General features: G+C 44.7%; 1 protein-coding gene across 1 annotated transcript; it reads right to left on the minus strand.

Moving 5' to 3' along the window:
* Positions 1-905: 905 nt before the first annotated feature.
* On the minus strand, positions 906-1,659 carry LOC145823353 (uncharacterized). The gene is made up of 2 exons (XM_082922908.1): positions 1,571-1,659; positions 906-1,288 (listed from the first exon to the last, which is right to left on the minus strand). Exons 1-2 carry the CDS (start codon positions 1,634-1,636, stop codon positions 1,004-1,006), a joined length of 351 nt encoding a protein of 116 aa, XP_082779034.1. The 5' UTR covers positions 1,637-1,659; the 3' UTR covers positions 906-1,003.
* Positions 1,660-16,472: the final 14,813 nt, after the last annotated feature.

Genomic DNA, 16,472 nt, shown 5'->3' on the forward strand with positions numbered 1-16,472 from the left:
ATCAACATACTTGCCAGAAGAGCGCTCTGCCTGCCGGAAGAATAGCTGTGAGCTAACGGCATCGGGCGTGAACCCACACCTTGCTATTTATCCATCAATCACCCCGGGGAGGGATGAAAAATGAGAGAATGAAGAATAGAGAGGTGTGAGTTGAGAGAAAAGAGAGGAAAAGGGTTTTGAGAGAAAATCCGAGCTTGAGAGTTGAATGATGTGAGGATCACAAATGAGAAAGGGTGGGAAACAATACCCAGATTGAACTGGCTCCTCGTGGTCCGAGGTCCCCCATCTTCGTTTACGCGTCTGTGTGTCGTGTCTCTTTCATTTGACGGTCTCGTCTTTTGTTTTGAGTCTCTCCCGAGCGTGTCTCGTTGTGTTTAGGTCGTGTACCTCTTTGTTTAAGTCCTCCCCGCTGTGTTCAGTGGTAGGCTCGATATCCCGGTTTGAAAAACCCTCATTTGATTTCAAAAATCATTTATGCTCAGGATGCCGTGCCATTCTCTACATTCGAGCGTATTTCGACTCCAACCGGTTCCGTCTTTGAGCTCCGTCTTGTCAGATTGGACCGTTTGTTCAGAGTTTGCTGTGTGTAGAATGAACCGAATGCTGTGTTTTGGGCTGTATGCAGATCAATCCCCAACAGAGTAAGGGCTGTGTGTTCAAGAATCAGGCAGTGGGTTGCTTGGGTGTATTTTGTTGTTGGCTGTTCAAGTTATCTGATTATTACAGTGCAAGTGTTCAATTTTCAGACAACCAATCAGTTCCGTTTACATTGAGGTGTAACATGAAGAGATGCGATGCAATGCATGAGATGTGTAAATGTAAACACTTTTTCAGATAAAAAGTCCGTTTCATTTCATTATCTTTTCAAGTGTACAAGTTTTGGAAACAAAAATCTGCCTGCGGCAGTACAAGGTAATCTATCTACCAAACAAAAAGAAAAGTACAAAGAAAGAAAGAAAAGATAGCAAAAATCTGCATCTGTGTCCAGCGACTCCAAGGGCTGTCAGTCCGTCCTGGTCCTCTTCCTGGACGAAGGTCCAGGAGCATCATCAGCGTCGTCATCAGAGCCCGAGCTAGAACCGTCTCCGGTCTCCTCCTCCGATGACCCTGCCTCCGCCTCTGACTCATCGTCGTCGTCGTCGTCCGGAACTGGAGCTCGCGAGCTACTCCCGACGTGAGTCCGCCCTCCCCTGGTACGGGGAAATATCCTGCCCTCCTCATCTCTCCCCCGAGCAGGGACAGAAGGTCTAGCTGGAGCACCTCCTGCCATGGGAATCTGGAAAGGAGGCTGAAAAAGTACACAAAAAGGGAAATGCATCAATACACTGTGAGCAGTTTAACAGTGCAGAATGCAGTGTGTGAGTACAGTGTATGAATGCCGTGAGCAGTTTAACAGTGCAGAATGCAGTGTGTGAGTACAGTGTAGGAATGCCGTGGGCAGTTTAACAGTACAGAATGCAGCGTATGCAGTGTCAGATGCTGTGAGATCAGTGTATCGGGTGTTGTGCCGTGCGTCAGATTATGTAAAGCAGAGTATGAATGGTTTGAGGCCAGTGTCAGAGGGACATACCGGTATGCTGTAGACAGCCAGGAGGTCAAATGTCCGCTGGAGCATCCCCATCATCGAGGCATTCATCGCCAACGACTGACGGGTGTACTCAGAAGAAACCTGCAAAGGTATCAGATGCATTAGTATTCTGTGGAATATCAAGTAAACTGAAATGAAATGACTGTACGAAGTGCAGTGATACATACCGGCGGAAGGTCGGGAATGTCAGTGAACTCATGCCCAGCCGGTGGAGGGGCGAAGGGGATCTGATAGGTCGCCCCACCCTGCCCCTGGAAAGTCAGCACAGCGGGTAGGGCAGGCCACCCAGCTCCTCGTCCACCTCGCACTCCACCCCTGCCACGGACCCGGGCCCTCCTCGAAGATCCAGCCCCTGCTCCTGCTCCGGCCTCAGCCGCCGATGCCACAGGCCTGGCCCCCTCTGCTCGACGGCCGCTCAAAGGTCGCATCAGGTACGTCCGCACGTACTCCTGATAGTCGCCGGTGCCTCGGAAGCCGGCCTCCTCCCAGCCGATGGAATAATCATCCAGCTGCTCAGGGGTCAGCCCCTCGGTCTCCCTCATCTCTGCAGGAGGGTGGGCCGGGACTATCTGCTCAGGTAACCCGCGGGTCTGGCGTAGAAAGCGCTCCCCCAGGTACCAAGCCCGACAGACCGGGCCCTCCAGCAAAATCCGGAAACGCGAGGTCTCCTCAGCACCAGGGAACCGACCCCGCATCGCCAATGGCAAGGAAGCCCCTGGCCGCCATGTGATCTGAAAGTGGCAGACAGTTTGTTATCTACTGTTATTGAAATATGCAGTGGGAAAGCGAAGCTAAATGAACTGAAAGTAAAGCATACCTCCGTGGGGGTGATGGTGTCGAAATATCGGCGGAAGAAGCCGAACGTCTCCCGTGGTCGCCGGGTGCATCCCCCGTCAAAGCGACTCGAGAAGGGAACAGCCGGAGGAGGCTCCGCAACTGGCACAGGTGCAAGCCTAGGGAAGTAGGCATAAACCCACAACTGCAAAACAGATGTCAGTATGACCATCAGATAAAGCAGAATATACAGAATGAAGCAGAAATGGCAGAGCCGTGTGTTGAGCCGTGTATTGTGTGCAGTGTACAGTGTGAACAGTGTACAGTCAGTGTAAGGCAGAATGTATGTGTGTGCCGTGTGTACAGTATACAGCAAGTCTAAGGCAGACTACAGTGTGTGCAGTGTACAGAGTACAGAAAGTACGAGACAGAAAGGAAAAGCGGAGAAGGAATGTACCTCCCAAGCCCGCCAGTAGCCTCCAAGCAGCTGGCCGCTGCCACGAGAAGCCGAGCTCATATAGCCGTACAGGGTGGCCAGAGCAGCGCCGCCCCAGTCGTAGTGCAAGATATCCCGGACGTCCACCAGTGCGCTGAGAAGGCAGAGAGGCACGGTGTTCGCCCGGTCGGCGAAGATAGTAGTCCCGAACAGGAACATGAGGAAGCCGCGGGCATACCTCTCCACGTCCTCCTCGGTCATCTGAGTCTCCTCCCCCAGTGCGGGCTGGACCCTGAACTGTGCCTCGAACCAGGAATATCGGACAAAGCCTGGACGAGCTAGCGGTGGGGCCTCCCCCAGTAGATGGACCTGAGCGGCGGTCCACTCATCCATATCAGTGTCGAAAGGGATCGGATCCCCCCCTACCCCGATGCCTGTGAGCATCGAGAAGTCATAAGGGGTCATCGTCATGTCCCCTGCGGCAGAAAAGTGGAAAGAATCGGTGGTGTCCCACCACCTCTCCGCCAGAGCGGCAAGAAGAGGTCTGCAGGTGGACAACCTAGAGAGCCCTCGGCAGAAGGTGCCGAAGCCCGCCCGATTCACGATGCGCTGGACCGCATCAGGGAGCTCGTCATACCACTCCCGAGCACCAGTATTCCCATACCCGCGAATGGTATGGGAACCCTCCTGCAAACAGAAAATGACAATTGCAAGACAACATTCAAAATGCAGTTGTGAAAAGACAGATATGGCATGTATGCAAGTTTGTCCAGATTTTGACAAATACCGGGTGCCGGTGTGCTTACAGAAAATACGTGTGATGTGTCAGCGTGTTTGGGTGTTTTAGAACAGATGTAGCATGTATGCAAATCTAACAGATTCAGACAAATACTGGGTACCAGTGTGTGTGCAGTAGAATACAGTGAGTGCAGTGTGTTTGAGTGATTCAGGGCTAGTGCAGTGTGTGTGCATATGTCAGTCTCAAGCAGATATCAGTTGTATGTATGTTTACAGTCAACTACGGGTGCATATGTCAGTCTCAAGCAGATATCAATTAAAGTAAAGCAGAAGATGAAGAGTTACCTCGGGAGTGCCGAATGAAAGGTGGGAGGTAGGCTCGCGTAGTAGTAGCTCAGGGGCCGCGTACCTCTCAAAGCTCCGGAACTGACGCAGGCCGTTTGGGGGCAGAACGTGGATCGCCAGCCGGTAGGTCGCCGGGTCGAACGGGCGCTCGCTCAGTGGTAAGACCTCGACCCTGGGATCCATCTCGTGGTCCGGGGGAGTCCCGACATGTGGAATGTCGTCCGCCATGTAGAGAGTGGTGTGAAAATGGTCGGAAAAGGAAAACCGAGCCGGAATGCGAAGAGTCAACCGAAAAGTCAACTCCTGAGAGGGTCGAAAATGGCCGGGAAGGCCGGAATGTGAAGAGGCACGGAAATGAAGAGGAAAGTGAGGGGAACAAACCCCGAGAAGGCGAGAACGCCGAACGAGGCACCGAAACGAGAATGTGATCGGTGGAAAATGTCCGAAACGCGAAGAGGATCGCGAATCCGACGACGAAACGGGCGTAGAACGCGAAGAAACGGGCGAAAAATGAGAGAGAAGCACTCTAGAGAGAAAGGGCAAAGGTTTTCGGCGGTAGGAAATGAGGAAATAGGGCATGAAGCCCTATTTTATAACACTCGAGGTGGAAAGACAAAACTGCCCCGCACCAGCAACTGTTTGCCGGTCGGCAATGTTTTGTGCCGGCCGGCACTTTTTTGTGCCGATGGAATTGTTTTTGTGCCGATGGCCAGCCGGTGGCCTCCTCTTTCTGCCGGTGGGGTTCCCACAACCTTGTTTAGGCCATTTGAATTGTTTTGGGTCTTCATAGCTCAAGAAAGTGCAAGAAAGTGCATCTCCGACGTTCAACCGGCCTCCGTTTTGACTTCGGGCCGTGTCTCCAGTGCGTGGCACTCGAATTCGTACAAGGTGTATCCTTTTTGTATCCTTTTGAATTCAAAAGTTGCCCCATGTGTGTTGCACGAACTCATCACACTACTTCGGTGCATTACATCGCGCTGTCACGCGCCACACATTTGCATTGTTATGCACGTGTTACATGCGTTGCAACACGCACCCCTTTGCATTGTCGTGCACATTTCTCATGCATCATCATTGCATTTCCATTCCTTGCATTGTCATGCATTCCGGAATACGTGCGTTGTTGCGCATTTAAGCCCATTTACACTCCGTGTGGCATGCACGTCACACTTGGCATCGCACTGTTTTGTGCATTGTATTGTTCGCGCTGTTCTGCGCATCGCACTGTTTTGTGCATTTCAAAGTTGTTCGCGCTGTTCTGCGCATTGCACTGTTTTGTGCATTTCAAAGTTGTTCGCGCTGTTCTGCGCATTGCACTGTTTTGTGCATTTCAAAATTGTTCGCGCTGTTCTGCGCATCGCACTGTTTTGTGCATTTCAAACCTCGCGCTGTTCTGCGCATCGCACTGTTTTGTGCATTTCAAACCTCGCGCTGTTCTGCGCATCGCACTGTTTTGTGCATTTCAAACCTCGCGCTGTTCTGCGCATTGCACTGTTTTGTGCATTTCAAACCTCGCGCTGTTCTGCGCATTGCACTGTTTTGTGCATTTCAATTTCGCGCTGTTTTGCGCATCTCATTGCATTTTGCATGCATTCCATCGCACTGTCCTGTGCCCTCGCGTTGCCTAACGCATTGCGCTATTTTGCGCATCATGCCGTCGTGCAATACCCCCGTGGTCTGGCGAGACCTTAAACACGCACGGTCTGGCGAGACCTTAAACACGCACGGTCTAGGAGACCTTAAATCCTTTGGAGGTGCGAAACCTTCAGCGCATTATCATGCCGTCGTGCAATACCACCGTGGTCTGGCGAGACCTTAAACACGCACAGTCTGGCGAGACCTTAAACACGCACGGTCTAGGAGACCTTAAATCCTTTGGAGGTGCGAAACCTTCAGCGCATTGTCACGCGTCTTGTAAATACCACCGTGGTCTGGCGAGACCTTAAACACGCATGGTCTGGCGTGACCTTAAACACGTACGGTCTAGGAGACCTTAAATCCTTGGAAGGTGCAAGACCTTTATTGCATTGGTGTGCACACTATTGCTTTGTACATATCTTAAGCCGCGTGTTGTCGCGCATTTCATGCAACATGCATCACTTGCATCATTTGCATTTCAAAAAAAACAAAAAAAACATGCATTGTCATGCATACATTTTGCATCCCGGTCTAGGAGACCTTAAATCCTCTGAAGGTGCATTTCCTTCGGTGTTTGTCGTGCCCGAACGACTTTTCGGTGGTCTGGTAAAGCCACCTGTCTGTGCTTGCGATGAGTTCCTAGAAGACCAACTGGGATGGTGGAAACTAGAGTTCGAACGGCTTATGCCTAGAACGCAAAGGTTCGGGAGTTCCGAGACTAAAGTCTGGTTTAAATACCCAGAGGTTTACCCTCGGCTTGAAATCTGTATGGAAGCCCCATAGGTTGAGGCGGCATGTCTACGCCTCACTTCTGGATACTGAACCAACCTAGTATATCACCCTGTTGGTAAGATAGGGAAAGTTGCAATCATAGTCATTGCATCATAGTGCATTGTCATGCATTTCCATTGTAGCTTGCATGCATCCATTGCATTTTCCCCAGTAGGTCGCATTACACTGCATTGTCACTGCATGTTGTAAATATCCACTCTATTGCATATTTGTAGATATTGCATTGTAGTTTGCATGCATTCATTGCATCACCTTCCGCCTTTGGCTTGCGCCTTTCCAGGTTGAGCTTGGTCCGGTATGTGCCCTTACTTTTCATGTTAAAACACAGTTCTGTATGTGTATCGCGCCGATTCCACGTTGATATGTTGGTTGAGGGTTGCGGCACCTTTTCTGTGTTACACATGGCTTGTATGTATGCATGCCTTTCCTAAGCAAGATTTGGTTTGGCCTGCGTGTCATATTCATCCATTACATTGTAGTGTAATTTTTGCATCCGGCATTAGGATCGTAGTCCTTTCTCCAGCGGGTTGTTTCCCCACTTATGTCAATTCCACCCAATGCTTGTTCTTGCGTCTGTCTACAATACTCATAGTTCAGTTGACCGTTCTATGGTAGACAGACTTGTTACCTCCATCAATCTATTTGACATAGGTGTGGTTTCGAACCGTTCGTGATTGGATCACGATTCAAATGCTTTGCATGTAGCTTGCATTGTTTCAAATACATTGCATCTTCATTTGCATTGTTTATACATTGTTTTGTATATATTGCATGTCGTCTTGCATCCATTTTGCATTGTCATGCATGTTGCTAACAATATTGTACCTGTTAAGTTTGTTTTCTTTTCAGGCACGATATTGTATGTACGGTTCATTTGAAGCTGGTGCAACCAGGCGAGCCGCACAGGTATTGTATCTCCCGAGTGAGACGTATTGAGAATTCCATAATTCTCTTACATCCTTTCTGCATTGTAGTGTAGTTTGGTTTGCTAGCTTAAAATTGTTGCATGTTTGCTTCATTACAGCTTTCTTTGCATGATCATAAGTATGCTCGGCTCCGTGCATTGTCTTGCATTTTGCCCCTGCCTTCGGGCGCATACCTTATTTTGTCTTGTATGATTGTCTAAGTCTTCGGCCTTGTCAAAAATGGGTCGTCTCTGGGCTTTGACATTCACTCCCGTCATTGTTATGACTTTCGAGTTCTGTCAAAGAGGGGCAACTGTAGACACCCCATTTTTGACCGTCCTCAAGACTTGGACGTCACTGTTTGAACACTCGGTGATTATCCTTGTTTGTGTTCGTTTGGAGTTCCCGGAGGCCTCGGCTCGCGCGCCTTGTCTCAGGATCTCCGAACTTGACCTTTTAGTGTCTGGTTTTGCACCAAACACTTGCATCTTGCCTTTGAGAGGCAGAGTGGGGCTTGTAGACCATCCCCACCCATCACCGGCAGTGGCTAGATGCCACTGGCTGGTTTTTGCTGCCACCGGCAATATAGTTTGCCGGCCGGCACTCTTTGTTGCCGGTCAGCACTTTTTTGTGCCGGTCGGCACTTTGTTTGGCCAAGATGGCATTTTTTGCCGGCCGATTGCTGTTCATCTGCTTTTGCAGATATTTTTGGACAGCTGTATAACTTTTGCTCCCCTCCATACACGTGTATGGAGGGATCTCCCTCTTGCAAAGCTTGTCTTGTAAGCTTTACAAGAGGCATATAGAGAGGAACTCTCTCTAAGGAAAAGGGAGAAGGCTTTTAGACATTTTAGAGAGAGGAAAATACAGAGGAGAGCTCTGGTTTTCTAGGGTTAGGGTTAGATACACTCACCTATCTCTCTTTCCCTCTCATTTTGCACACTAGGTGTTTTGTGTCTCACTATTGCACACAAACACCTAGTGTTTCACCTTCCTCTAGGAGCTGAGGTTCTAAAGAGTGTGTTTTGAAGTTTTGGTCTTGGATTCAAGCTCAAGGAGGCCATTGGAGCATCTTTGTTGAAGAAGGCATCAAGGGTGAGAAACTAGTCTTTTTTTCCCCTTTTTTGCATTGATTTTATACCTATCTTAGAACTGTTTTTGTGATTATTGTATAACATAACAAAGTTCTATTTTTAAGCCCTCTTTATTGTTTATTAAGAGTGTTTTGTTGTTTGAGGGGTGTTGACCACCCTTAGGCCTCAAAAGGCCTCATTTTGAGCCATTTTGTGCTAGCTCCGGGATTTTGGTGTTGAGGTCTCTTCACCACTGAAATCTTGAGGGATTTCAGTGGTGAAGATGATGCTTTGAAGTCCCAAGAAGGAGAGGGCCACCCCCTCTCCTTGTTGTCCTTGAAAAGGGCATATTTTGGCCTCTTAAGGAAGCCTATGCTTGAGTGTGTGTTGAGCATATTTGGTTTGTTTTTCATGCTTATATATCCATGATATAACATGATTTCAAGTTGGTTTTGGATCTCCATGCATGTTTAGCATAGTTGCCATGTAATGCCTTATTTGTGCCTTAACATGTTCTAGGTTGTTAGCCTTTGTTGGAACATGTTTTAGGCTTGCATTTGTGAAGTTTATGTGCTTATTTTGCCATGTTTTAGCTCTGTCCATAATCGTTTGGGTTGATCTTTGCATGCATTATAGAGCTCCTTTGCATTTGGGCTTGTTGGCCTTGAGTATGTGCATGTGTAGCATGCCATCTTTGCATTGTTTTGATGATTTGGAATCATCCTACATGCTATTTCAGTCCCATTTCCATGCTTGTTGGATTGCCTTGCATGTCTCTTTAATGCTTTGAAAGCATGTGTTGCAATGCTCCATGTTTTGGCCATGGTGTATGCCTTTGTATTTGGGCCACTTAGATGCCATCTAAGGAGTCCTTTGGCCTTGTTTTAACATGCTAAAAATCTGTTTTTAGTTGTTTAATGCATGCCATGTTTGGTCATGATAAGTGTAGTTCAATGCATTATTGATTTGCCTTGAACACTTGGACTACTCTTTGCATGTTTTGGCTTGATTTATAACTTGATTTGGCATCATTTTATAACATGATTTTAGGGCTCATGTTGCATGCTAATTAGTCCATGATCCCTCCTTTCAAGTGTGCTTGAATGTTGTTTGATTCATGCTTAAGTGTTGGTCCTTATGTGCATGTGTGTGTGCATGCCATTTAGCTCTCACTCTTTAGCACTTTTGGCTACTGTTTTAGGCCTATTTTAGAGTCGCCTAATTCATGTTTAAGTCCATCTTTGCACTCATTTGTATTGCCATATGCATGCTTGTATGCTTGCATAAGTGTTTTGCCATGCCATGTTGCATCCTTAGCTTGTATGCCTAGGTTGCATTGCATCTTGCATGCATGCCTTGTTCCTTGAATTGGTGATAGGAATTGGGCCTAATTTGTTTGATTGGTTTGCATGCATTTGAAACCAAAGTTGCATGCTTGGTTCCTTGGGCCATCATGCATGGAAATGCGTGATTGGTGGCCCGAGAACCGAGGCACATGTCCCTTTGAGTCATTACAATGATAAGAGACATGTTTGGTGCATACATGCCTTGAATTGTGCTGTCATGCCTTGTTTTGCCCTCTGTTGCTGTGAGTTGCAGGTTCTGCAGGAATACTCTGCCGACCGGCAGTGTAATGTGCCGACCGGCACAATTTTCTCTGCCGACAGACCCTATTTTGTGCCGATGGCCATACTACACTGCCGGTGGAAGTTTCATTCAGCCGGTGATGATCCCCTCTGTCCAAGGATGCAGTCCTGAGGCTTTGACAGCCTCTAGAGGAGGAAAGGAAGGAAAACAGAGGCAGCTTGCGCATGGTGGCACGCTTCCCGAGGCGTTTTTCTGCTTTAATTAATTAGTTAATTTGTAATATTAATTAGCTTGTGTAGTTAATTAATTTGTAATATTTATTTGGTCCCTCCGAGCGAGGGCAAATCTGTAATAAGTGTGCGTGAGTGTGTGTATGTCTTCCAACCTCACGTCTTTCTTCCCTTTTATTTACCTGCTTTGATGGTTAGTAATAGGGCACGTCTAATTTAGCATACCTTATGCTATGCATGTGTGCATCCATGCATTTGTATTGCATGCATTAGGCTCGGTACATCACGCTAATTGCATCAATACTTCAAATTCTCAAACCGAATATGTGATAACTGTGCATTTTCACATGACATGTTTAGGATAGCCGAGCTTATTCTAGTAACATTTTGTATGCGATGCATTAAGCACTTCACATGGACTTGGATCATGCATGTTTGCTAACAAGTTCTTTGTTTTGGCATGGAGTACGATGTAAGTATTTATGCTTTAGCATCTCGCATGCGTGTGAATGTTGCCATGACAGTATGCTTGCCATGTGGCTAGATGCTTATGTGTTAAACTGTTTTGAATGCCTGTGGGTGAAGGTTGGATTGTTTGACTTGGAAGAACTCATTGAAATCCATGTTTTAGCCTACTTGCGAGTAGCAAATCCAAAACATTTTTCAAAACAAACGGATATGCAATGTTTATTTCCAAATTAGGCAATCTAGTCTATACTTGTTTGCTGCGCGCATAACATAGTAATTCTAGGCTAATAAATGGAATAAGAACACATAAAGTTTTCAAAAACGGATATCACGGTTAGTAGAGGCCGGTCTTCGGACCGGGCGAAAGGGGGTGCTCATAGCTGACCTTCCCCGATCGTACCCAAGCTCCCGAGCCGAGACAACTCCGGTGATGACGGACATGTGGCCTTCGGCACCGAGTCAGGGTTTCCTAAATTCTCCCATAAAAAATATTTAGGTGGCGACTCTGTATCTGGCAAAGCAGTCCATGTTTGGCACTACTTTTTCAAAAATCTGTTTCTCAAAACGATTTGCCAGATTTGGACTCTTTGGTTCAGATTAAGAACCGTGACACAAATCGAGTCCGAACTGTAGCGCGAGGCCCCCACGCGGGCGCTGTTACAGTTCCTAGGGTTGATCCTTCCCTTGTTGTTTTGTTCTGGGTGTCTATTGAAAAATAGGGTCGACACCACGGTTTCCTAGGGTCGACCCTTGTCTGTAGCCAACATATATGTCTCAGCATTTTCTTTGTCATGCCCCAAACTCGCCCCTAAAAGTTTGGGCATGATCAACTCGATAACGGTCTCAAAACTCAATAATTATATAATATGGGGTCTGAACGGAAGCAATTATCAACTTAAAACAACATCCATTGAACTAACGCTTACATGCCAAGATCACAAAACATTTCATCAAATAACCCAACGCAAAATGAGCATACACATAGGAGACAGTTATGCACATACATATATACAGTCTCATCCCTGCAACTAGGGTATAACTAAAGCATCGATAGAGAATGTTATACATGCTTTACTACAATTGCCAAGAGTCAGTGACCCATGCTAAGAGCAAAGAAAGGAACTTCACAAAAATGGATGACTTCAATGGACTGCCTGGGCATAGCGGAATGAGTAAAAACATTAGTTGTTAGGCTGGACTAAGTCTGACCCCCAGGTTGATTGCCTACAGAGACAGACATAACACGGAGTGAGAAAGGCTCAATGAATAATAATACGTAGAGAATTCAAATGAATAAACTTGAATTAAAACGTATATAAGCGCATAGGTCACGTGGTTGATCTTGTTTTGTAAACATTTCCAAAACGGCCTTGGGCCCAATCTTTATGCAAAATGGCCTCAGGCCCACTCTTTCTACAAGATGGCCTCAGGCCCAACATATCATGCAAAACGGCCTCAGACCCACATATCAACAGCTGCCTGAACATTGGAGGGTAGGTGGTACATCGACATGTACACCACCTCTCTCGGCCATAGGCCATGAATCATATTTAATTCAATTCACATTACGGTCGGTGAGACATCGGCATGTCCTCACCTTCCTCTTCTTTAGATTTGTCCACACTCGGTGGCTTATGACTGAACGGCCTCGGGCCCATCTTTAGCAAGCAGAATGATCTCAGGTCCATAAGGATATCATTGTTCAATAACTCACATAAGTTTTCTAATTGTTCATCACGAGTCAACATAGTTAACGTACGAATAATAGAACGTTAATAATAACTATTAACAGTAAACAAAATATATCACTGCAGTATTATTACTCACAATGCTGTGGTGGAGCGATAATCCCTTCATGTACGTGACCTATATGCAGCATGCAACTCACCAGTTAGTCTCATCTCTTTTTATTCATTATCTGAATCGTTTAACTTTCATTTAATTACAAGCATTTCAAAAGCTTCAAACATACATTTTAGCAATCCCAGAGGGTTAAACAGAAGAAAAGAAAGACACCGAATTTTTCTTCTTGGGCCGCACGTGCAGAAGCCCTTTGCCGCATGTACGGGAAGGTGGGCCGCACGTGCATTTATTTCAGAATCTCAACTTCACATTCCCCTGTTTTTCGCACGTACGACTATGAGCCCCGCACATGTGGTGGTGCTTCCCCCACGTGCGGCAATGACCCCCGCACGTGCGGTCGCAGCCCCTATTTTGAGCAGTCCGAAATGAAACACACACCCAACTAAGTCAACACCATACAAGGTACAAAATAGAGGAACTTAATTCAATCTAATGATATAATATCACCCTAACATGAATCAAAAGTTCAAGTAAGTCTTCATCATCTTCAAATTCATATACACAACTCAATTCCTCCAAAGTTCTAGCTTATTTGGTCTAAACAAACATGTGTTTAACCATCTAGTTGCATTAGTAAGTCCCAACATACAAAATTAAAGGATAAAATGCAATTCCTTCTCTATATAGCTCAAAATAATTCCAAGGTACCCAAAAGATTAGGAATATCCTTCCACTTGGTCAATGATTATACACTTGGCTTCAATTACAAACCCTAGCTTACATGAATGTCAAGAAATTCTCACTCAAGTCTAAGAGAGAGGTTATTCAAAGTAGATTGTACTTAGATTATACTTACCTTGAGTTCAAATCTCCACAATCCTTCTCAACCTCTTCAATCCTTCTCCTTGTTGAAGCTTTCTCCCCTTTCTCTCCATTTCTAACTCTCTCCTCCTCTCAGGAGATATTTTTATGTGATAAAAGTTGCTTGGTTAAGGGCTTAAAAAGGGTTATTTAAAATTACTCACAAATTAATTAGTTTAATCATTCTGAATCAAATTTTTATAAAAATTCTTATTATGACTTAAAAATCATGTTCATCGCAATTATAAAGTCAATTTCGGGTTATCAAGCTTCTAAGGTTTTCAATTACTAATCCAAACATCACAATTGTAACAGATATTTCTTATAATTGATAGATATAAATCTATAATCATATGATTCACACAATTAAACTTAATTTCACATGAAATTTCACATTAAACATGTAAATGCACATAGTAAGGGACTAAAAGCATACCAGATAACATATAAGAGGGTCGGGCTATTACACTCTCCCCCCCTTAAATAACTTTGGTCCCTCAAACTTGTTTAACCTTATGATAGAAACAATTCTGGATATTGGTGTTGCATTTCCTCTTCCTTCTCTTAAGTCGTTTCGGTCCTGTAATGCTCTTGCCATTCTACTTTTATCATTGGGATTTCCCGATTCCGTAGCTGTTTTACTTGCCGATCCAAAATCCGAATTGGTTTTTCTTCATAGGTTAATTTATCATCCAACGTAATTTGGTGGTAATCTATGACACAAGACAGATCTGGAAGATAACCTCACAACATAGATATGTGAAATACATTATGCACTTGGCCCATACTCGATAGAAGAGAAATTCGATAAGCTACTAGACCCACTTTCTCCAGAATCTGGAACGGACCAACATATCGTGGTGTTAACTTACCCTTTTACCGAATCTTAGATGTCCCTTCATTGGAGTAACTTTCACAAATACATGATTACCTACATCAAATTCCAAATCTCTTCATCGGTTATCCGTATAACTCTTTTGTCTACTTTGAGCGGTTCTCAATCTTTCCCGAATAGTTTTAATCTTTTCGGTCGTCAACTGTACGATTTCAGGCCCTAGCAATGATCTATCTTCGACTTCGGCCCAATACATGGGGGAGCGACATGGTCTTCCATATAAGGCTTCATAAGGTGCCATTCCAATGCTCGAATGGGAACTATGATTGTATGCAAACTCCACCAATGGTAGATGAGTTTCCCAACTTCCCTGGAAGTCCAGAACACGCATTCGTAATATATCTTCCAAGGTTTGTATTGTTCTCTCAGATTGCCCATCTGTCTAACGGTGAAAAGATGTGCTAAACTTTAATTCTGTTCCCATAGCATTCTGCAAACTTTGCCAAAATCTTGACACAAACTTCGGATCCCTGTTCGACACAATTGAGACTAGAATACCATGGAGTCCTACAATTTCATTCACACAAATCACAGCAAGTTTATCCGTGATATACTGAGTTTTCACAGGTAGGAAATGAGCGGATTTAGTTAACCGGTCCACAACGATCCATATAGAATTCATGCCCCGAGGAGTCCGTGGTAAACCTACAACAAAATCCATAGTCAGATGTTCCCACTTCCACTTTGGGATTGGAAGGGTTGCAGCAACCCTGCCGGTCTCTGATGCTCTACCTTTACTTGCTGACATTGTAAACATTTTGAAACGAATTCCACAATTTCTTTCTTCATATTTGGCCACCAAAAATTTTGCTTTAAATATCGATACATTTTGGTACTCTCGGGATGTATTGAAAATCTTGAGGCATGTGCTTCTTTCATCAAATTCTCTTTAATTTCAGACACATTGGGAACACACAATCTGCCTTGACTTTTGAGCACTGAATTTGCAAGATCGAACCCGGGCTTTGGTTTTGCTACTATTTCATCACTGATCTTCCTTAAGAATTCATCTTCCAACTGCCGTTGCTGAATTTCCTCAACTAATGTTGGTTGGATTGTCATTGCTGCCACCATAGCGTCCCGTTCATGCATTACAATACCTATGTTCATTCTTTTTAATTCAAGTGACAATTCTTTTCGCTCCATGATCAAATTTGCCAAATTCCTTATACCCTTTCGACTAAGTGGGTCTGCAACTATATTGGCTTTACTGGGATGGTAATGGATCTGCAAATCATAGTCCTTAATAAGTTCCAACCATCATCGTTGTCGCATATTCAACTCCTTTTGGGTAAAGAGGTACTTGAGGCTCTTGTGATTAGTGTAGACTTCACAGGTAGTACCATACAGATAGTGCCGCCATATCTTCAAAGCAAAAACTACCGTCGCTAGCTCAAGGTCATGTGTAGGATAGTTCTTTTCATGGGGTTTAAGTTGTCGGGAAGCATAAGTGATGACTCTCCCATTTTGCATAAGTACACTACCAAGTCCTTTATAAGAAGCGTCACTGTAGATTACAAATCCTTCAGTGCCAGATGGTAACGCAAGAACTGGTGCTGTAGTTAACTTTGTTTTTAAGGATATCTGTTCAAATTGAGGAATTATCTGTTGAGTTACAGCTTTAAAATTGAAATTACCAACCTTTACAGGTTCAGAAATCAAAATTGACTACTTGGGTATGTTAATGGGAATTTTTAGAACTATTTGGGAAAATTAATTGGAAATCTAATTTGTCTGATTCGTTAATGCATGTTTGGGTGCTTAACTTTGTACTGCAAATTGAAGGCCTTAGAGACTTCAGAAACCAGAACAGAGGACATATTTATGATCAGCGTAATTTTTAGAGTCATCTGGGAAGTTTAATTGAAAATTGATTTTGTGCGATTCGTAAGGGCATGTTTGGCCCTTCCTATTTGTGGAAGCTTATATATATATATATAGATAGATAGGTATGCTATATGAGTGGTTCAACTTAACCTTTGAGCCAAGAAAATATCTAAGGAAAGAAAAATCTGGAGAGAGAGCAAGAGAGAGAAGAAGAGAAAACTTGAGAATGATGAAGAAATCAAGGATTTGGCTTGAATTCATCATGGTTATACAAGAATAAGTGATGGTAAAGGCTTAAGGTAGATCCTTCCTCTTAACACTTGAAGATTATAAGCTAAAGAATGAGTTCTTGGGTTATTTATGATTATATGTAAGGGTTTTGGTTCTTCAAGCAATAAGATGTTGAATCCTTGTCCATAACATGAATTTATGTTACAACTTAATTTCATGTAGGGGTTTTATGGTTCTTAAAGAAGTTAAAGAGGATCCCATCATGTAAATGAGTTTTAAAC

This window comes from Camellia sinensis, chromosome 4 (assembly GCF_055761805.1).
Source record: "Camellia sinensis isolate YWXY chromosome 4, ASM5576180v1, whole genome shotgun sequence".
Lineage (NCBI taxonomy): Eukaryota > Viridiplantae > Streptophyta > Magnoliopsida > Ericales > Theaceae > Camellia > Camellia sinensis.